The following is a 20663-nucleotide window of genomic DNA, read 5'->3' as shown; positions in this document are numbered from 1 at the left end:
CGTTTTCGAAAGATTCTAAGCGGTAATTTATAATTTATTAAAAAATTATAGAAATCGTTACAAGACCAACCCGACCAGGTTGTTTTCATCATGGCATTCTACTTTCAATCCTTACAGAAAGACATAATCAATGATATTGACGTCGGATTGCAGCCAAACCCTTTACCTTCTCCAATAGTAGATGCCCCTGTATTTGGACGAGATACACAATTCTCACCTCACTTGGCGATTGTCATGGCAGACAATGGGTTCGACGTTGAACAGGTTTGCCTTCCTTGGCGCTACTTTACCGATCGTGGGTTTCTAGTTGAATTTGTGTTCCCAAGGCCACTCGATCCCCCAAGGGTAGCTAAACCAGACCCTTCTTACACGACTGGTTGGAAAGGAATCATCATGGGACCTTCCAAAGATGCTATGGATATTTACAGCATTTTATGTACACTCGACGAATTTATTCAACCAAAGTATTATACAGATGATAATTTTTCTTTTCTTGACTTTGACGTGGTACTTATTACTGGAGGTAGAAATGAACCCATGCGCCAGATGCTTACGGATCCCTTATTACACTCAAAACTGAAGCCCTATTTAAGACTATGTAAACGAATAGATCGTCGAAAGGATGACCCGAATGTTGCTCCGTCAAAGATCTTGGGGACCATTGCCCAAGGTGCTTTACCTATTTACATAAATAATCCCGAAACGACACTGCGCTCAACGACAATCCCGGTATGGATGGAGAGAACAAATTCCTGGATTTCTCCTCCTCCGAATAACTCCTCTTATTCTTATGCAGCATCCTTAATGCCTACTGACAAATACTTTGCTGGACCTAATTATCGAACTGTTTTTACAATGGAGGACATGCATCATTACTATATATCTGGAAGATGCAACACAGACATAATCCCTTTAAGCACGGGGCTTTATGATCTTTATAGACAAATGCTTCGAGACCAAAAGTCAGGCATGCGTCCACAGAGGAAGAATTTGACCAGCTCCAACGACGTCCCTCAAAAATGAATGAGTTTTTTACGAATATAGATTATCCTCTCATTGTCCTGGGCTTCTGTCTATTCAGGATAGATTGTTTGCCCTAGACATTTAGTTTTATTTTATTTTTATTTTTATTCCTGTTCTTGTTTACAGTTATTAAATAACGAACTGCAGCATATTCCACTGTACGAAATATTCCCTACTTCGGATTACAGAGTTTGTCTTCCACCAACTACAAACTTAATATATAGGGATTGCTGGTAAATTAGGGGATTCTGCATAAAATTGGTTTAATTTAATTTAATTTATTAATATTTCACTGTTTCCAAGCTACTTTTTACGGTCAATTGTGGAGTTTTTACGACAGGTCTCACAACTTTGTTGCATTGGAAAATTTTTATACTTTAGAGGATTTTGTGTACATTGGACTTTTCTTGAAATTACAAAGTAAGTGGAGGTGCACAAATGGTGTTTTTGCTGGGAAATTTGCTTTTAAGCTGGACTGCTCATTTCTATAAACATTGACTTGAGAAGCAATTTACTCTAATGTAAAAATATTCCATGACAAACAAAGGAGGTCTGTCTTTCTTATGCTAACATCTGTTTTGTTAGAATTTATTACTCTTTATAGCCCCTAAATAGAAAAGTGAATTTTGGACAATCGGGTTATTTAGTTTTTTTTTTTTTTTTACAAAACATTGACTAGTTTATTTTTTTTGAGGATGCCGTCAGTTATTCCAGCTTCAACCTTAATAAATTCTTCTATTTCGAATGGCATGATGAACCCGCCTACGAATTTACCTCCTACCGATTCTAGCGTTCCTTCCTATGAGGGTATCGCATCCAAGCATGACTCTCAATTAATGCAGCACATGTTTCGCGCATTTGTTGGTAAAGCACTGGATGATAAGTCGTCGGGAAATGTAGCTGCATACGAAGATATGAGGAGACAGTTCTCTATAAGGCCTGATGCCAAAGATGCTCCCTCATCCATTCAGATACAAAATTTATTGTCTGCCCTCACGTGCAACGTATCTCGGCTTGACAGCTCTTGCTCTTCTCTGATTATGAGCATACTGGGTTCGGTGTGGGTATCGAGAGATGAATCTTTTGTCCGCTGCTACACAAAGTTCCTGGGACATTTGCTTTCTGCTCAATCGACCTATTTGCCATTAGTCATGACCATGCTTATCCAGCACATGTGCTACCAGAGTAATAGTTTAGCAATCCATTATGAACATGCTCATATGGCTTTAAAATATGTGTTAGATCTTGTCCCTCGTGCGCATTCTTACTTGTATAGTTGTATACTTGAGGAGTTTCCGTACAAGGATGAAAGTATTCTGGCACAAATGACCTATATTTCGAACGTTTTAAGTATTTGTGAATATGTACCATCTCTTAAAGGTCCTGTATTGCATGCAGTTATTGATAAAATCATCCAAGTTGATGTGGAGATTCAAGTAGAACTTGATATCGAGGATGATGAGGATTCAGATGCTTCAGATGCTTCAGACGATGCTGCCTCCGATGTATTAACTGCGTCCGCTTTATATGAGCGCCACGCTGATGCTTCGGAGGATCTCACATCTAGTACTCTATTGAATGATGATCCCTTATCTCCTGTTGATACCAAACAAACTTTGCTGCAACTGGACCAGCTTTTGTATATATTGTTTTCTTATTTATCAAAGAATTTAAACCAGAGTAGGGATCGCTATGTTGTTTACAATAGTTTGATTCGATCATTTGTTAATACTGTTCTTAAAACCTTTCGCTGCCGCTATACACAGTTCCTAATCTTCTGGGCCTCTCAACTCAATCCGGAATTTACGGATATTTTTTTGGGAGTGCTCACGGAAGTTTGTTTGAATCCATCTCAACCCTATACGCTTCGAATTAGTGGAGCAATGTACCTTGGGTCTTATGTTTCCCGTGCCAAAACTTTGGAAGCCTCGACAATCCAAATTATCGTTGGTTTGATGACCCGATGGATGGAAGCCTACTTGGATCAATGCGAAAACGAGCTATCCGACGATTTAATTTCCAAGCATTCTGTCTTCTATGCTATTAACCAAAGCGTGTTGTATATTTATTGTTTCCGTTGGCAAGAACTCCGAATATCGGATGAGACAGACCCAATGGACCCCAGACCGGCAGAATGGCTCCCAGGGCTAGAAGTTCTTCATCGATCCGTTCTCTCCCGTCTAAATCCGTTGCGATACTGCTCACCCAATATTGTTCACCAGTTTGCGAGAATCGCACATCACTTGAATTTTATGTATGTTTATTCAATCTTAGAGCAAAACAGAAAGGGGTCAATTCGGGATGGATTGGAAACGATTGATTCGTTTTTCCCATTCGATCCTTATCGTTTATCGAAATCATCATCGATCGTTCAACCATTTTATAATGAATGGCGACCGGTCCCTGGAATGGATGATGTTGAGGAAGCTGAAGATGAACCAATGAGCGATTATCCTCTTGTGCCGTCTTTGTAATATAAAAACATCAGGAAATGGACTTTTACGAGGGTATTATGGTTCACAAAAAGGTCAGTCGTGTGGAGTTTTAATCTAATGGTTAGTGTTTATTTAACGTAATAATGTCAATCGAAATTAGCTTAATAAAATTTGGGATACCAATGGTGAATTGAACGTCTGAGCAGGTTTGCGGGATAGAAGTTTAGCATACGATCATCATAAACATTCTAATTCTTCCTTACGCATTTGAATATATAATTGTGATTAATGATTTTTGTATCCAATATAAGGATACAAAATTTTGGAGTTATTACACGAATGTGACAATTTACTGATATATATGCTTTTTATTAAAATATTTAAAATCAATAATTTACATTTTCGTGAAATAAAGTGGATAGTGAATAGATTACTGCGATGGTAAAGAATCAAGAGGATTCGTTCCCACCCATTCCCAAACACGAGTCCATTCACCATCTACTTCAGCTTCACGAGTCCGTATACTTCCGACTTGTTCGACTTTTTTGACGACTGAATCCCATAGCAATCGACTTTCCTTCTCAGTGAGACTAGACTGCTCCAATACACCATGTGAATGAAGCAATAAATCGTGCATTTCAATCAATGGAACTACAGGCTGAGAAGTACGTGAACTTTGATACAAAGCCTTCTGTCGCTTTAACGTATCGATACAGAAACGCGAAGCAAAAGGTAAATATCTTTGAGTCTTTTTGCGCAAGGTAAAATAGGTACAAACTTTCCAAAGACAAGCGATGACTAGGGTAAAAAGTAAAAGGATAAATTTGTACTTCCATATTGTTCGATAAACTTGTCGACGGAGACGACACCTTAATGGTACATTAGCCCAACTGCAGGAGCCGATATTTTCTTCATTTATTTCAATTTCTTCAGTATTAGCAAGCTGATATAAAGCTGCTTTAAACAAATCATTAAACATGCCTAAAGAGAGACTTGGAGATTTTTTTTCTAACAGTGCATGTCGTAACAACGCTATAGAAAACAAGGGATAATGTGTTGTCTTAGATTTTTTAAATCCCTCAAAAACATATGGATCCCTTTTTGAAAGCGTTTTATTTTTTTCAATTAATTCATCGGGCAATCGACTGCATTGGAATATTGAATTCCATGTTCGTAAAACGTCTAAACATTCTTCATAGAAAATTATCACGCTTTCTTCTCTATTTGTATCACTAATACAATTCTTCCTTGGCCATAGACCAATTTTAGAATACCAAGGCTCATTTAAAATGTAACCAGAATCGCACCGAAGTTGAAAGTTAGGCAAACCTGTGGAGTGAGGAGGACAAGGAGTACACGAAGCACTAAGCCCAACTTTCTGAAGAAGTGTGGAGCCCTCAGAAGGTACATCACAATATCCGGCACGATAGACCTCATCTCTCCATAAAGTCAAGAAAACTGCAACTAAAACACCAAGTAAGATTGTCAAGACATGCGGAGGATGGACACGACACTGGAAAAAGAAACTTTTACTTGTCACTTTAGAATAAAAGCGAGAAGCCTTTTGGGCGAGGTTTGACGAGAAAGAACGCTTTGTAGGGGTATACTGGTTTTGCTTACGTATATAATCTTCAAAAAGGGTATCATCTTCAGAAGTGTCTGAATTTTCATCTAAATATGAGAGCGGATGATCTTTTCTAGACTTTCGGGAAGTGGACTGTGCTTCTTGAGCAGAGGGCCGTTGGCTTCGATGAGATAATGAACCATTAAATGGGGATGGAAGAGAACGACGAGGGCTCGCGACCGACTTTAGTGGAGTTTTTCTTGGGCTACTTGAAGAAAGAGGCTTTAGTTTTCGCGTGACCCTTGGTGAACCTTGCAAAGTAGAACTATCAATGGACGATATAGGAAAGCTCTCGCGGGGTGAGCCATGAGGACGAAGCTTTGGGGTAGAGGACAATGGGGGAGGGCTAGTCAAGGTGATAGAAGTTTCGACATTTGGGTTATCTTCTAGCATCGAAGACTGAAAGCTATTATTTTTGGAGGCCTGGGGAAGTGGAAAGTCAGCAGGGAATGAAGACATGCGAACTGTTTCTTCCGTATCTGTGGGGGGAGAAGATGAGGCGGATCGAGAAATAGGAGGATTGGTTTGAGTTGAGGAGCTACGACTCGTACTGGAAGGTTGGGCGGATTTTAAGGAGGAAGTACTCGCCCGGGAATAAAGTGGTGCATTTTCGTTATCAGAGTTGAGATTGGAACTTGCTGAAGAACTACCGGAAAAATTGCTTGAAATACTTTTGGTAGAACTTTTATTGTCGCCATTATTTACCCTTCGTCTACGTAGCCGGTCGACAAGTTGTAGGTAGTCTGCTTTTCTGCCATAAACGGGATATTCAACACTTGCATTTTGTAAAATCCTTTTTAAATCCGCAACCCGAAGGGACCTAAGGTTGAAGTCAGGCTCCAACCACTGATCCATTATAATAGAAGATTTTGATAACCCACGAGCACAAGTGTCGGTCAATCGAATAACTGCAGGAACTATATTAAAAGAAGGAATTTTCTTTTTCGCTTTTGTATTTCACCTTGATACAGCAGGGATCCAGCACGAGAGAAAAAGAGAAAGATAGAAAACAAATTAAAAAAGAGGCGTTCCTCTCTCTGAAAAGAAACAGAAACAGAAAGGTGAAACTGATGGTCTAAAGGTATTCAAGGTAGCGCATTCGCTTACTTGGTTTGTTTACTTTTCATAAATACGCCTCTCAAGCTGAGGTCATACGGGAACCAAATCTATGTAGGCGAGTCTCAGTCAATCAACTTTAGTTGATGTAAGATCAAAGAAAAAAATAATCCAAGGGCCTTTTCGAACACCTCGTAAACAAATAAGCAGGTGGCAAAAATATTGGTAGTAGTGAAGTGGATATAATTAGGGAGACGTAGCGCAGAACAGACGACTACGAAATTCACCCATTGCTAACGTATAGTGGGGCGTTAACGAGTGGTTTTGGAAGTTATCCTTTACCAATATCATCTCTACACGAATTTCATGAGTATCAGGGATTGTGCAAATTTTGAACTGAACAAAAATGGAAAAACGAATTGGACATAGAATTCAACGTAACAGAAAGTTTAACAAAGCTAGTTCTGGTGGTGGAATGGTTTCTTCCCACGATGTAGAATTTAGCTTGGATTCGCCATTGGCTTCGTCTCGCCTTGACAAGGGAACAGTATCCCCAAAAGCAACGAAGCCGAAGAGTGTTCCATTTGGCTTGAGCGAAGCCGAAAACAATTTGCTGTTTGAAAAGATTCGCAATGCCGGTAACGGTTACGGTCGAAAGCCAAAGCCAAATGGCAGCAATTCCGGCCGTCCTCGTAAGAACAGTAACGGTTCTTCGGGCCGTGGGAAAAATCAAAGTCCGGGAAAGAACGAACACCATAACCACATGAATGTGGCGAATGGTGCTGAAGAATCCAACGGATATTTTTCCTTGCCAAAGCCTCCAAGTAGTGCAAAGTCGACTGCTTCTTTAAGCACTTCTTCTTCCGAACTTAATTCTTCTCTTTATGCTGGTCCTACTTTTACCCATTCTCCTGCCGCGTCTAATCTCCCTATCCCTACGTTCCTTAATGCTTCTGATGCCGCTGAGAAGCCTGAATATGCCTCGTCGATGACTACAACTGCTTCACCTTTGTTTAGTCAACAAGTATATGCTTCTTTGTCTTCCACTCCTTCCCAGGAGCTTCCGACCACGACGCATGTACCCGTAGCCAACAAGGGTTGGTATTCTCCTACCGCGAGTGGACGCTCTGTGTCTGATAATTATATTAATAATCATGCTGTACCCAGTATGACCCATTGTTCTTCTACTCCTCCCTTGCAAGAAGGGATTCCTATGTTCGATCATGCATCTTATAGACAAATTTCACCTTCTCGTTTTCAATCTAATTCCCCAGTTGATGGCTTACATTGCCATTCCACTTCAGCTTTAGATTTGCTATTTCATCGTGATCGTGAACAGCGTCTTTTCCGCATGCTCCATCATGGAAGTGCATAAGAAGATGTTTATTTAACGTGTATAGTTATTTTTCTTTCATCCTTACTTCATTCTTGCTTACACCGGCTTTTCTGGTACGGTTCCCATTCTACTTACCATTTGCTTCCTTTACATCCTTTTTGTACATCTCTTCCTTTGGTTTTAGTTGTTGCCGTGTTCTTCAGCAAAACCTCCGCCAAAGAAAAACACTCCAGAAATGGCCTCTGCTCTCTATATTGTTCTTGTCACTTATGTTCCTGTTATTTTTGGAACGAAAGAGTGGTTTTTCTTCGAGTCTTTTGGTTTGCGATGTTTCACGTAATATCTGTGTCGCGTCTTTTCTAACTTTTTGCGGAGTCGTTTACGATTGTTACGAATTAATAGATTGGTTCTTTACGACGGGACTCATTATTTATTCCTTGTTTCGTTATGTTCATGTACGATATTGATGTTGTGCCATATATTCGAGTTCATACTCGGTCAGCCGTATATACTATCAAGCATCTTATTGAACAAATGGGCGACTCTTTTTTCTCTTGTCTCCTTATGTCATTTTTGATCCATGAGGGGTTTTATTTTTGGCGTGCCTTTTTTAGATTGATTGGATCTGCCTTAATATTTTCCAATGAATTTGGTTTATGATATTCTTTGCTGTTTTAATTATTCTGACTGGTTTTATGTGTTTTAATTAATTCATTCTTAGAGCTTTGAATGAGGTTAACTTTTTATATTGAGTATCCTCATTTCTTCGTTCTTTTTTTTCGTTCTCCTCTACTATTTTTATGCGCATCGAACGCTCAATGGCATTTTTGCATATGTTTGATGCGTGTCTAAGAATAGTTCTTATTAAATTTTTTAATTCCTTCTTACTTCCTTTTCCCATGAATACCAGCGGCCTTTTGATAAACTAAACGTGCATCGAAGGATAGCTGTTTTTTAAGATGATTATGGTCGGTAATGTAAATAATATTACGACGACGGAAGCCCAATTAATTGCTGAATGTTTTTTTTTAACAGTTGGCAAAAGGTGAACGAAGGTAGTGGTTTTTTTCTGTGGTGATGTTTTTTACACTAAAGAAGTCTACTGCAGATATTATTATTATTATTCAACGTCCGAATATGCAATTTTCTTGCACTCCAACTCCGCTTTGGATTTTCCTTTTAAGCCATTCTGATTGTGATTAGCAGTTGGATAGCTTAAAATCTCTTTTCTAAATGTATGTATCTGGTGTTGTGTCATTAATGATATGAACATTGAATACAGGCGTTTTGAATATTAGCTTAATGTTTCTTTTGCTGTTCCCCTTTCAAAGGAGTCGGTCTGCTTTTAGTGATTGCTAGAAAGTAGACATCAGCAGCGAATAAAAGCATTTCCGTATATTTATATATGTGTGTGTGTGTGCTATGAGTAGGACAACATTGTTGCCGTAAGTAATTCTGTAGAGAGCAAAAGTGACTTATGTATCCACCCGTCTATTGTATACCAACCATAAAATATAGAAGATTGCACGGAATTGTGCATAAAAATGAGTGGGAATTTGATAGAGGATATAAGATTGTGTAACTTTCCGTAGTGCGCTATCAGATATCCGAATGTACTTTAGCGTCCTACAACAAGGGTGAGTCGATTTTCTCGAAGGTACAACTCAACAAAAGCCAACTGCCATTAAAGTTTGCTGTCTTTAGAATTCATGCCAGCATATTCTAAAAGAAAGTCAAGGTCCTCCTTGGAGGTTTCAGAGAAGTCAAATCAGCCAAAAATTGTTAAGCGGACTGTTCAAACTGAAAAAAATGGTAATGATAATTCACCCGAGCAAGAGACAGTCATAGAAGAAACAATTGTTCCAGACAATGGCGAGAAGCTTGAGGATGAAGAACTGCAAAGATTACGCGAGAATCAAAGGGTTATTGAAGAGTTTTCAAAGAAAGAGCCAGTGTCAAATGACGAAGCATCTCCAGCAGGATTGGTAGATGGAGAAGATGAAAAGGAGAAGGAAGAAAATTTAGAAAAGGAAGCAACACAGCAACGTAATACTGGAAATCATCCTCTTCCTGCTGGATCTGTTCACAGAACTACTAGTCATTTAACTCCAGTGCCTGCTCGTCCTCTCAACTCACATAATACCAATACCCAACGATTGATTGTCGTTTTGGACCAGGCGTGTTTGGAGATTTACAAGGTTGGAAAGGCAAAGGATGCAAAATACCAGCTATTGAATTGTGATGACCACCAAGGCATCTTGAAGAAATTGAACAGAAATATTGCTCAAGCACGTCCCGATATTACTCACCAATGCCTTTTAACGTTATTGGATTCACCACTTAACAAGGCCGGGCGTCTTCAGGTTTATATTCATACAGCCAAGAAGGTTCTCGTTGAAGTGAATCCTTCTGTGCGTATTCCCCGTACGTTTAAGCGTTTTTCTGGTTTGATGGTTCAACTTCTCCACAAGCTCTCTATTCGAAGTGTGAATGGCAATGAGAAGTTACTAAAGGTTATAAAAAACCCCGTCACCGATTATCTTCCCCCTAATTGCCGTAAAGCTACTTTGTCTTTTGACGCACCCACCGTCCCCACTCGTAACTATTTGGAAAAATTAGAACCAAATCAATCAGTTTGCATTGCCATTGGTGCCATGGCTCACGGTCCGGATGATTTTTCCGATGGTTGGGTGGACGAGAAGATTAGTATCAGTGATTACCCTTTGAGTGCAAGTATCGCATGCTCTAAATTTATCCATTCCATGGAAGACTTTTTAGGAGTTGTGTAAACACTGTGTGAAGGAGTGCGTCTAGTATCGTCTAGATGCTTATGGTACAGTTCAGTTTCATTTTATTTTAGATTTTGGCCAAATGAGCATGTCTCAGTTCCCTGAAAGTGCCTTTGGAGCTCAGTGAGAAAACAAAACAAAACAAAAGAGTGGTTTATTTTTTTGGGTTAATATGAACACAAGCATTGTTAGATACATCAATCAATACTAATTAATGGGAAATGTATACGATGGTTTAGGTACAATATATTCATTTTATTAACATATACCCATTATGCAAAAAAACCAAACCCAAGGAAAAGACTCGAAAAAGATATTTCCCAAACATTAAAAAGTACGAAATTTGTCACATCCGTTCTTTCAACTCAAATTTATTAAGTGGCAAACGATGTTTGCGTAGCGAATTGATCTTACCTTTTACGCTCATTTCTCCATTTGTAAATGGGTTTCCCGTCTACTGTTTTCTTTTTCTGACGGCCTCCTTTTCCTTGTAACAACCGATCCAATTGAACACGCTCTTCAGCAGCTGCAAGCTTGGAATCCCGCTTTTTCCGCAAAAGCAATTCTCTAGCCGTTTTTTCTTTTAATTTTCTATGGAGGCGGCTTGAAAAATCTTCTACCTTCATATTAGTTTCTCCTATTTGATCAACCCGTAAGCGATTTTCAGCTCGATTGACCAATTCGGCGCTTGTCTGAAAATGTTCAGCAGGATCAAAGTTAACAGCTTCTTTTTTACCATCAACGAACACCGTGTGTTTCCGAGGCTCTGACTTGAAGCGCTGAGCTCCTACCATGTGCATTTGCTGTTCTAGTTCTTCAATTTTTGAACGTTCAATTTCTCGATGATGACGAATCCATCCAATATCTTGTGTCTTTAAGATTTTGATGGTATCCATATCAATAGAAGAATCCTCGCGTTCTTCACGAGGGACACCATTCTTCGTCTTCTTATGAGTCATTCCATAGTAAAATTCATCGGGATTTCTCTCTTGAGCTTTTTCGCGCATACGCTTGATTTTTTTCTGCTTATCTTTGTAATCCTGGGCTCGAGACACATAGTCTTTTCGTTTTTCCAACAATCCCAATTTTCGGCGTTCATTAGGTTGAGCACGTTCGCGATGGTTTTGTCGCTGTCCAGCGTTTTTGAATGTTGCTACCATGATGAAGAAGTCTTCCCTTGTTAAAAATAGGACTTTTTCTGTTGAAAAATAATGTAGCAGAGATGGTTCTTACAAGGCTGTCCTTGTACAGTGAAAGGTCGAATTTTGATATAGTGAATCGGAACCCACTTTTGGGCAGTTTTGTGCACAATCATATCCTTACTATACTGATCTATAATGACTGTGTAAATAAATATAATGCAATTAAAGAACGAACATAAATAAATAAATAATAAAGTCTCTCAAAAAGGAAAAATGATTGTAATCTTGCTTTAGGCATCAGCTAATATTCACTAGTCGTTTCAACTAAAAAGATTTTGATGGAAACTTTTTTAAATTATTTTTTTAACGATCCCCTTTGCTGAAGCAACGAAGGTTGATATATCAATAGAAACAAGTGAATCGTACGGTGCTTTGTCAACTAGTGCTGAAACAGTCGCTATTCTTTAATTTCTATTCATTCTAGTGTAAGAATCTTTCTCTTTTGGATTATATGAAACCATCCTACAGTTCTTAAGGATTTTTTGTTGTTAGACATTCATTTCGTGGAAAAAAAAAAAAAAATAAAAGGGCCGACTTATTTGGTAATTTACTTTTACTTAGCTTGTACTTTTTTTAAAATTTAATTTTGCGTTACGACATTAAATTACATATCGCTTCTCTTCGATAAGTGCCCAATTTTCGTTCGCAAAAAAGAACCTTTCACCTTTCCATAACCACCATACCTCATATTACCGGTATTAACCATGACGGTCGAAGGACCAGGAATGGAAGCGTTTCAGAATGAAAAGAAAACGCTTTATTCTACCTTGATAAGTAGTGAAACGGTTGTTGCTTTTCTTGGTACGAAAAAGGTTATGCTGGACATTCTACGACATGTAAATCAAATCAATGGTACGTACAATGAATTTATAAGTTGTTTGAAGCTAATAGTATTTTTATAGACATTGATGAAAAAAGTATTGTTGCTATCATAGATAATATTATGGAAGTTTTGCCTAGAAATGTTTCGCGCGAATGTCGCTTAGAACTATGTGCTACACTTGTACACATAACAAAGTTATCTCCTTCCATTGCTCTTACGACACTTTTGCATCGTCTTCAAGGCACTTCCACCCGCTTGGAGCGCATTCCAAGCAGTTCTATTTCAGTGTCTTTTAATGCTTTGATATGGGTGAACTGTATCCTTTCAAATCTCCCTTCCAATGAGATGAAGTATTGGATGTTGGAGTTTCTTCCTATTCAAAGTCAATTTTTGAATGCTGTTGTTCAGAATGGTAAACCCGCGATTGTTCGTAGCGCTTTGCAGACTACACGTCGCTGTTACCGATCCTTATTCCTATCTCAGCTCAATGACTTGTCCTCCTTTATTCCTTTTCTTTTGAATGAAACTAAAACAGCTCTTGTCCTTCCAAAAGCTTTGCCGTTATATGGTGTCATATTGGGCACCTGTTACTTTTTCCAGTTGTCTTCAGCCCCTCGCACTTTGGCATCAGAGAACATTGACTTTTTGGTGAAAATGATCCCTCAACACGTCCTTGCAGCAAAGCCCGCGTTGCCTAGTTCTTCGGTTGAGGGGTTCTGTTATAGTATTGGATTGCTGTTATCTTTAGATAAATTATCCAACGATTTATTGCCTTCTATCGAAAAGGCTTTACTACGTTCTCCAGAACTTGTCTTTGCTGGTATTCTATCCTCATTGGCCATCGGTTTCTCCGATTCCGGAAAAGATGCCTCTTCTATACTATTGAGTAAACTTCATGATGCCTTTGCTTCGAACCTGAAGAGTTCAAATGCAACTGTTCGACAAAACTGCTTTCAAACATTTTCAGTCCTCTGTAAGCATGCTAAGGATCCCAAGGTGCTTATGGACGTGGCTTTAAAACTGGCATTTGCTTTGAAAACGAACAAAGTTACCTCGAATGAACATCGCAATCTTTATATCGAGTGCCTTTCTCATCTTTCTGTCGAAGAAGTAGATTCTGCTTCTTTACTTAAGGAAGTCTTGCCTTTGTTCATGAAGGTTCAAGAAAGCAGTTTCTATCACTTAGCAGCCGTGGTTATAAGGAATATCAAATCACTTCTATTGTCAAATAGTTCTTTGGATAAAAGCGTTTACGATTTTCTTTCTAAATCATTAGATAAGCCAGCTGCATACGAACGTCAGCATTGGATTTTAGTTTTGGCTGATTTGGTTTGGGATTTGCAAGCCAACAAATCCTCTCAGTTGGAACTTACTAATTTTTACCTTGAGCATTTAAATAAATCAAGCCAAGCGGCCTTGAGCAATTCTACTATTGCCTTACAGAATGGAAGCATTTTGGCTCCCGTCGTCTATTTATGTTTAATGAACAAGAAGCAAACTGATGAGGACATTACCAAACTTAAATTTGCCGGCGATTTGCAGACCTTGCTTAATGGACTTGTCGGTTCCACAAATGGAGAAAGTATTCTTTTTTCAAGCAAAATTACGAATAAACTAACCACTGATCAAGCAAAGTTATGGTGGATTCGTGGTCTCTGTACTTTTGCTAGCGCTTATGATAAGGACCTAACTGACGACTTAGCATCTTCATGGTTTCAATCACTAATTAATCTATTTAACTTCTCAGGCAACCAGACCAGCAGAGTTGCTTTTGAAGCATTGAGGACCGCAGTACTAGTCAATCCTGGTTTGCGCAAAACCATTTGCTCTCAGTTATGGAATTTGCATTACCAAGCTGAATCCGCTAAAAAGGACGAGAAGTTTGATGAGAATTCTAATAAAAAGTTGATTCAGCTATTGAAATCAATTCTCTTAGCAATTTCTTCTGACGTCTCTAACGTAGGTTCAAAAGAACTTGTTGATTATGACTGTTATCTGATTGAGCTATTATTCCTTTCTTTTGCTTACGTTGATCAGTTTGATTGGATTCAATTATGCCAACTTTCACATAGAGATCCTGCCACGCTTGTCACTGAACGGGTTCACGATATTGTGAACTATATTGAAACTACATTATCTACTAATGTCAGGTCTGAAAAGGAAAAAGCAATGATTTCTTCTATTTCGATGATTCTTTTCGTTGCTCCAGAGACTGCCACTCCTTTTTTCGTCAGCCTTTTCCGTGATCAGCTTGTTAATCTAAAATTGACAAATGTCTCAGATATGGAATATGAAATCTGGAAGACGCCTAATGGAGTTCTTTGGGATAACGTTTTAGAAAAGAAATCAAACAAAATCGACAAGAATACGAAGGATTACGAAACTAAGCGTTGGGAAGCCGAAGTTCGAGCTAAGCAGGCTGAGAGGAAACCTATGAAGCTGAATAAAGATCAGCAAGCATTGGTGGATTCTCAACTTGAAAAGGAATCTAGAATCAGGCAGTCTGTGAATAACCTTGTTGCATCTCTTGAACGTGGTCTTGAGATTATTCAGAGCATGGGAATGGCTGTTCAGTTGTTTCCTGGATTATGGATTGAGGAAGCTGTTGATGTGCTGATCTTTGGTAAAATTTTGCAATCGAGTACACCATTTACTGGAAATTTGGCTTTAGAAGTCTTCAAGTTGGTTGTAACTGCCTCTGGTCTTCCATCTCGCTTGGGAGAATCTGCATATTCTGATTCATTAGCTTTAACCCTTCTTAATTCTCTAAACACTAGTTCTAATGTAAACGAAGATGTCGTTGATTCTTTCCTTTATAAGGTACGTTTTGCTACCGAACAAGCATATTTTGAGCCTGAAACGTTCTCTTGCATTTTCCCGTTAATCAATAAGCTTTGCTATGAAAACGCAACTAAGGATGACGAAAAATCAACTGAGCGTTTGTTGTTAGCAATTGAGATGTTGGGATTTCAAGCACCTTATTCTTCCTCCTTGAGGGGAATGAGGGCAATTTTTTTGAGAGCACTTTTACATTTGCTTGAAACTGTTCCCGCTCATTATCAGGACGTAAAGAACTCATTGCTTTCTCTTGTACAAGGTATAAATACGTCTTACACTGATAGCGAATTAAATACTCTTTTGGAACATACTTGTCACAACGAAAGTTCTGTACGATCTGCCGTTTTGCAGTCTTTGCAAGTTTTGGACTTAACGCAATTTAGCTTCATTAAGGAAATTTTCTTGGAGCTTTACGACGAAAACGAATCTAATGCTGCCGCTGCTCACCAGATTTCGACGCAGAATGGATTGGATGCGAATGAAGACTCTTATTCCGAACTTTTACCTTTGCTTAATGTTAAATCCAACTACCTTCACACTCTTGTAGGAAAATCATTCGTTGACTTGATTGATGAGTTTGAAGATTTCTCAAGCGTTCTACCAAAAAAATTGATGGAAATGTATAACAAGAACGCTTTACCTTCACCTCCCGAATATGATGAGTACGGTATAATAAAGAAAGAAACTATCGGCCGGGATTTAGGTATTGTTACCAGAGAAGGTGTCAGTATAGTATTCGTGCATATTTCGCAGTATGTTTCTTCGAATTTATTAGTACCATGTTTGGAATTTTTGCTATCCTCCGTTCAGTCAGATGCTCAGATCCCCGTTACTGATAGTTCATTTATCGTAGCTTCCAACATGTTGGAAGCTGGTAAACAATCTATCATTGCTTTTGGTTCCTATCAAGTGGAGGCTCTGATGGAGTTGTTCGAAACTAAACTCAACGTTGATACTTTACCAACTGAGGCCAATGATAGATTACGTGAGGCAACTGTGGTACTTTTTGGAACTGTTGCCCAACATTTGCAAGAGAATGATCAGCGATTAATTGTGGTCCTGGAAAATTTAATTTCCGCCTTATCCACACCTAGTGAAAGTGTGCAATTAGCAGTCGCTTCATGTATATCACCATTGATCAAAAAGTTACTTCCTAAAGCAAAGGAATATTATGATCATTTAGCAAACAGCTTAATGAATGCTTCATCTTTTGCAGAGAGAAAAGGAACAGCTTACGGTCTAGCTGGTTTGATTAAGGGTTTGGGTATAAAAGCTTTTAAGGATTTCGATATTATGGACCAATTACGCGAATCAATGACGAACAGACAAAATCCAGCAATTAGACAAGGTGCTCTGTTTTGTGTGGAAGCTTTTTCGCGTACGTTAGGTATCTATTTCGAGCCATACTTGCCCGATTTACTCCCTTTATTGCTTTCTTCGTTTGGTGACAGTGCAAATGAAGTTAGAGAAGCTACTTTGGAAGCCGTAAAACATATAATGAGTCAACTTAGCGCCTATGGAGTTAAGCTATTGCTTCCTAGCTTATTGGAAGGTTTGAATGATTACAACTGGCGCTCTAAGCGTGCTTCTGTTGAGATTCTTGGCTTGATGTCCTACATGGCACCCAAACAGCTTTCGGTGTCTTTACCTACTATTGTTCCTAAGTTGACAGAGGTTTTGACTGATTCACATTCTCAGGTTCGCAATACAGCGAATAACAGTTTGTTGCGTTTTGGTGAAGTCATATCAAATCCTGAAATCCAAAACCTTGTACCTGTTCTTCTCAATGCTTTGAGTGATTGCACACGTTATACTGATGATGCATTATCTGCCATTCTTAAGACTGCTTTCGTTCATTATTTGGATTCTCCTTCATTGGCTTTGGTCATACCCATTATTCAGTATGGTATGAGGGAACGCAATGCATCTACTAAACGGCAGTCTGCTAAGATCTTTGGATTGATGGCAAGCTTAACTGAGCCTGAAAATCTTGCAATTTATTTAGACCCCTTAATGCCCAGACTACGGGAAGTGCTTATTGACCCTGTTCCTGATACTCGTGCAACTGCAGCTAAGGCTTTAGGTTCATTGATGGAGAAATTGGGTGAAACTAAGTTCCCAACCCTTATTCCTGAATTGTTCAATGTCCTTCGAAGTGAATGTAGTGAAGTTGATAGACAAGGTGCTGCTCAAGGTTTGTCTGAGGTTCTCTCTGGTTTGGGCTTGACACGCCTTGAAGATGTTTTGCCCGAAATCTTACAAAATACTTCAAGTCCTACTGCCTATATCAGAGAAAGCTTTATTTCTCTTCTTATCTATTTGCCAGCTACGTTTGGAGCTCGTTTCCAACCATACCTTGCTCGTGCAATTCCACCTATTCTTTCTGGCTTAGCTGATGAATCTGAACTTGTTCAGACCGCTTCATTACGAGCTGCTAAGATGATTGTTAATAATTATGCCACCCGTGCTGTCGATTTGCTTCTTCCTGAACTTGAGAAAGGCTTATTTGATGATAATTGGCGCATCAGATTGTCTTCAGTACAACTTGTTGGGGACCTCATCTATAAACTTGCTGGTATTAACAAGAAGACCTTGCAAGAAGAAACTGACGAAAGCGAAGAAGGAGCTCGCACTGATGTTAACCGTAAAGCCTTGTTGGAGACTATTGGTTCTGAGCGCCATGACCGTGTGTTGTCCTCACTTTATATTCTCCGTCAAGATATTGCTGCTGCGGTTAGGACTCATGCTCAACAGATTTGGAAGAATATTGTTGTAAATACTCCCCGAACTGTTAGAGACATCATATCTACGTTGACAACTCTTATTATCGGCAACTTGAACAGCACTGGAAATGATCGACGTGCTATGTGTGTCAAGAGCTTAGGTGATTTATCTAAGAAGGCTGGATTTGATGTTTTGTCTCAACTTCTTCCTTCACTGAAGGACGGCTTAGAGTCTTCTGACAGACAAAATAGAATTGGTGTTTGCATTGCCTTACAAGAATTGATCTCCAGTACTTCTCAGGATCAGCTTGTAATTTACAGTGGCCAATTCGTTTATTCTGTACGTGAAGCACTCATGGACTCAGATTTGGAAGTAAGAGAAGCTGCAGCTGAAGCGTTTGATACTCTTCAAACAGTAGTAGGTGATCGGGCGGTAGATGAAGTTCTGCCTGAATTGCTTAAACTGCTTGAATCAGATGATAAATCCGAATATGCTTTGTCCGCACTGAAAGAAATTATTGCTCGTCGGTCCACTTCGATTTTCCCTGTCCTTATTCCCACTCTCATTAAGCAACCTATCACTGCATTCAATGCTCGGGCTTTAGCTTCCCTTGCGCAAGCAGCAGGTTCTACATTAAACAGAAGATTGCCGTCGATTCTTAATGCTCTTATGGAATCAATACTCGTTGCAAAGGATGATACTTTGCAAAGCTTAGAAGAATCAGTTGACACCATCATATTATCTATTAAAGATCAAGAAGGACTCACAGTGCTTATGGCTCATCTTTACTCGTTTACTGAGAATGAAGATTACAAGAAACGTTTGTTTGCCGCCAAGCACATGCTTACATTCTTTCAAAACTCAAAACTTGACTATTTCCGTTTTGTACCTGATTGGATTAGTCACCTTGTTAGATTGTTTGAAGACAGGAGCAGCGAGGTTATTGCAGCTGCTGTTGCTGCTCAGAACGCTCTAACATCTTCAATGCGTAAAGACAGGATTGAATCAGTGATTAGTATTACATACAAATCGCTACACGATGTTGGTGTACATGATACCACATTGCCTGCGTTTGAACTTCCTCAAGGTATTAGCTCAGTTTTGCCAATCTTCCTACACGGTTTGATGCATGGTACAAATGAGCAGCGTGAACAATCTGCTCTAGGTGTTGCAGATATAGTAACACGTACTGAGTCCAATAAACTTCGCCCTTATGTCACACAGATTACTGGTCCGTTGATTCGTATCATTGGTGAAAGATTCCCAGTTGAAGTCAAGAGTGCGATTTTGTATACTCTCAATATTATCCTCTCTAAAATTCCTACATTTTTACGTCCCTTTTTGCCTCAATTACAACGTACGTTTGCTAAGTGTTTGGGTGATCCTTCGAGTGAAGTTATTCGCAGTAGGGCAGCTACAGCGTTGGGTACTCTTATTACCTTGCAAACTCGTCTCGCTCCTATTGTTACAGAATTGGTATCAGGTGCTCGTACCCCTGATGCTGGCGTACGCAAGGCTATGTTGAATGCATTATTTGCAGTGGTTTCCAAGTCTGGTCAAAACATGAATGAAGCTTCTGCTGATTCTGTGGATCAATTGCTACGAGAACTCTCCTCTGAAACAAATGAATATATGATCATATGTGCCAAAATGTACGGGGCTTTGTTTAATCAACTTACGGACACTCGTGCTAGACAACTGCTTGACACTAAGGTTTTCAGTGTTGAAGCTTTGGACGAGTACTCAATATTGGTACTCAATGCAGTTATCAAGTATGGTTCGAAGAAGATTATTGACTTGGGCTTGAGCGAAAGTGTCTGTCAAGCCATATCGGATGCATGTCAGCAGACAGAAACCTATATTACGGAGAACGCCGTTTTGGCTGCCGGTAAAGCCCTTCTTGCAGATATTCCTCAAAACTTTAATGAGTCTAAGACTTTATTTGAAGCTTTGAGAGTTAGCATTGAGGTGAGTCCATCTGGTTCTCAAGATGCGAAGCGTCTATCTTTGGTAATTATTCGGATCTTGTCTAAAGAAAAATATGATATTGTTAGACCTCATCTCAATGTCCTTGCCCCTGCTGTTTTCAGTTGTATTCGTGCTATTACTATTCCTATTAAACTTGCTTCAGAAGCCGCATTCTTAGCAATGTTTAAACTTGTTGATGATGACTCAATTATTAACAAGTATATGGAAACTTTGGAAGGAAATCGTGCTAGAAGCTTTAGTGATTACACTCGTCGTGTTGCATTTAAATTGGCAGCTGGTGAGCGCGATCGTATTGCCTCCGGAAGTGGCAGAGTTCAATTGGAAGAGAGAGAGGATTTGGCTGAAATTACAGCTGTTGGCAGAGATAATGAGGTTGTCTCCAATGAGTCATGGTAATCATGCCGTTGAACGAAAAATTTCAGCCTTTTTGGTTGATGAAGGTTAACTTATTCATTTATTTTGGTCGTTAATATTTGGATCAAACAAGGAGCAAGCTGTAATATTCAAAAGTCGAAATGTCGTCAAAGAGTTGACGACTACTGATTTGTTTTGATCTATGAAAAACTATATAAATGTGTATATAGAGTTTGATGTAAATTTCAATTTGTATGGTTTTGGATTATCAAGAAGTTCCTTTTTAGTAAAAGTGTTTATAAATGCTACAAAGGTAATTTTAAGAATACATGTAAGCTTCTCATATCACAGATGAAGTAGGGAAACATCGCTGAGTGAATTTTAAGAGGATCAAATTACTTAAAAAGAGGGAACGAAGGAGCAAAGATTGCAAGTGTAATTTATTGGTTTGCTGTACCTGTGAAATAAGT

At 39.0% G+C, this 20663-nt stretch overlaps 7 protein-coding genes across 7 annotated transcripts; 5 read left to right on the top strand and 2 right to left on the bottom strand.

The window, feature by feature from the left end:
• Window positions 1-90: 90 nt before the first annotated feature.
• On the top strand, window positions 91-1023 carry SOMG_02749 (ThiJ domain protein; the record flags this gene model as incomplete). The annotated part of the gene is made up of 1 exon (XM_056181540.1): window positions 91-1023. One exon carries the CDS (start codon window positions 91-93, stop codon window positions 1021-1023), a length of 933 nt encoding a protein of 310 aa, XP_056038865.1.
• Window positions 1024-1718: 695 nt separating this feature from the next.
• Window positions 1719-3497, top strand: rrn3 (RNA polymerase I general transcription inititation factor subunit Rrn3; the record flags this gene model as incomplete). The annotated part of the gene is made up of 1 exon (XM_056181539.1): window positions 1719-3497. The coding sequence occupies one exon, from the start codon at window positions 1719-1721 to the stop codon at window positions 3495-3497; it is 1779 nt and encodes a 592-aa protein (XP_056038864.1).
• Window positions 3498-3888: 391 nt separating this feature from the next.
• Window positions 3889-5937, bottom strand: lem2 (LEM domain nuclear inner membrane protein Heh1/Lem2; the record flags this gene model as incomplete). Its single annotated transcript, XM_056181538.1, has 1 exon — window positions 3889-5937. One exon carries the CDS (start codon window positions 5935-5937, stop codon window positions 3889-3891), a length of 2049 nt encoding a protein of 682 aa, XP_056038873.1.
• Window positions 5938-6544: 607 nt separating this feature from the next.
• Window positions 6545-7513, top strand: edc1 (Dcp2-Dcp1 mRNA-decapping complex subunit Edc1; the record flags this gene model as incomplete). Its single annotated transcript, XM_056181537.1, has 1 exon — window positions 6545-7513. One exon carries the CDS (start codon window positions 6545-6547, stop codon window positions 7511-7513), a length of 969 nt encoding a protein of 322 aa, XP_056038872.1.
• Window positions 7514-9183: 1670 nt separating this feature from the next.
• On the top strand, window positions 9184-10263 carry mra1 (rRNA (pseudouridine) methyltransferase Mra1; the record flags this gene model as incomplete). Its single annotated transcript, XM_056181536.1, has 1 exon — window positions 9184-10263. One exon carries the CDS (start codon window positions 9184-9186, stop codon window positions 10261-10263), a length of 1080 nt encoding a protein of 359 aa, XP_056038871.1.
• A 410-nt stretch (window positions 10264-10673) lies between these two features.
• On the bottom strand, window positions 10674-11423 carry utp11 (U3 snoRNP-associated protein Utp11; the record flags this gene model as incomplete). Its single annotated transcript, XM_056181535.1, has 1 exon — window positions 10674-11423. One exon carries the CDS (start codon window positions 11421-11423, stop codon window positions 10674-10676), a length of 750 nt encoding a protein of 249 aa, XP_056038870.1.
• A 746-nt stretch (window positions 11424-12169) lies between these two features.
• Window positions 12170-20235, top strand: gcn1 (translation initiation regulator, HEAT repeat protein Gcn1; the record flags this gene model as incomplete). The annotated part of the gene is made up of 2 exons (XM_056181534.1): window positions 12170-12317; window positions 12368-20235. The coding sequence occupies 2 exons, from the start codon at window positions 12170-12172 to the stop codon at window positions 20233-20235; spliced, it is 8016 nt and encodes a 2671-aa protein (XP_056038869.1).
• Between the last annotated feature and the right edge of the window lie 428 nt (window positions 20236-20663).

This window comes from Schizosaccharomyces osmophilus, chromosome 2 (genome assembly GCF_027921745.1).
Source record: "Schizosaccharomyces osmophilus chromosome 2, complete sequence".
NCBI lineage: Eukaryota > Fungi > Ascomycota > Schizosaccharomycetes > Schizosaccharomycetales > Schizosaccharomycetaceae > Schizosaccharomyces > Schizosaccharomyces osmophilus.
The sequence above is the reverse complement of the archived record's forward strand: the minus strand, read 5'-3'. Positions and strand labels throughout refer to the sequence as shown.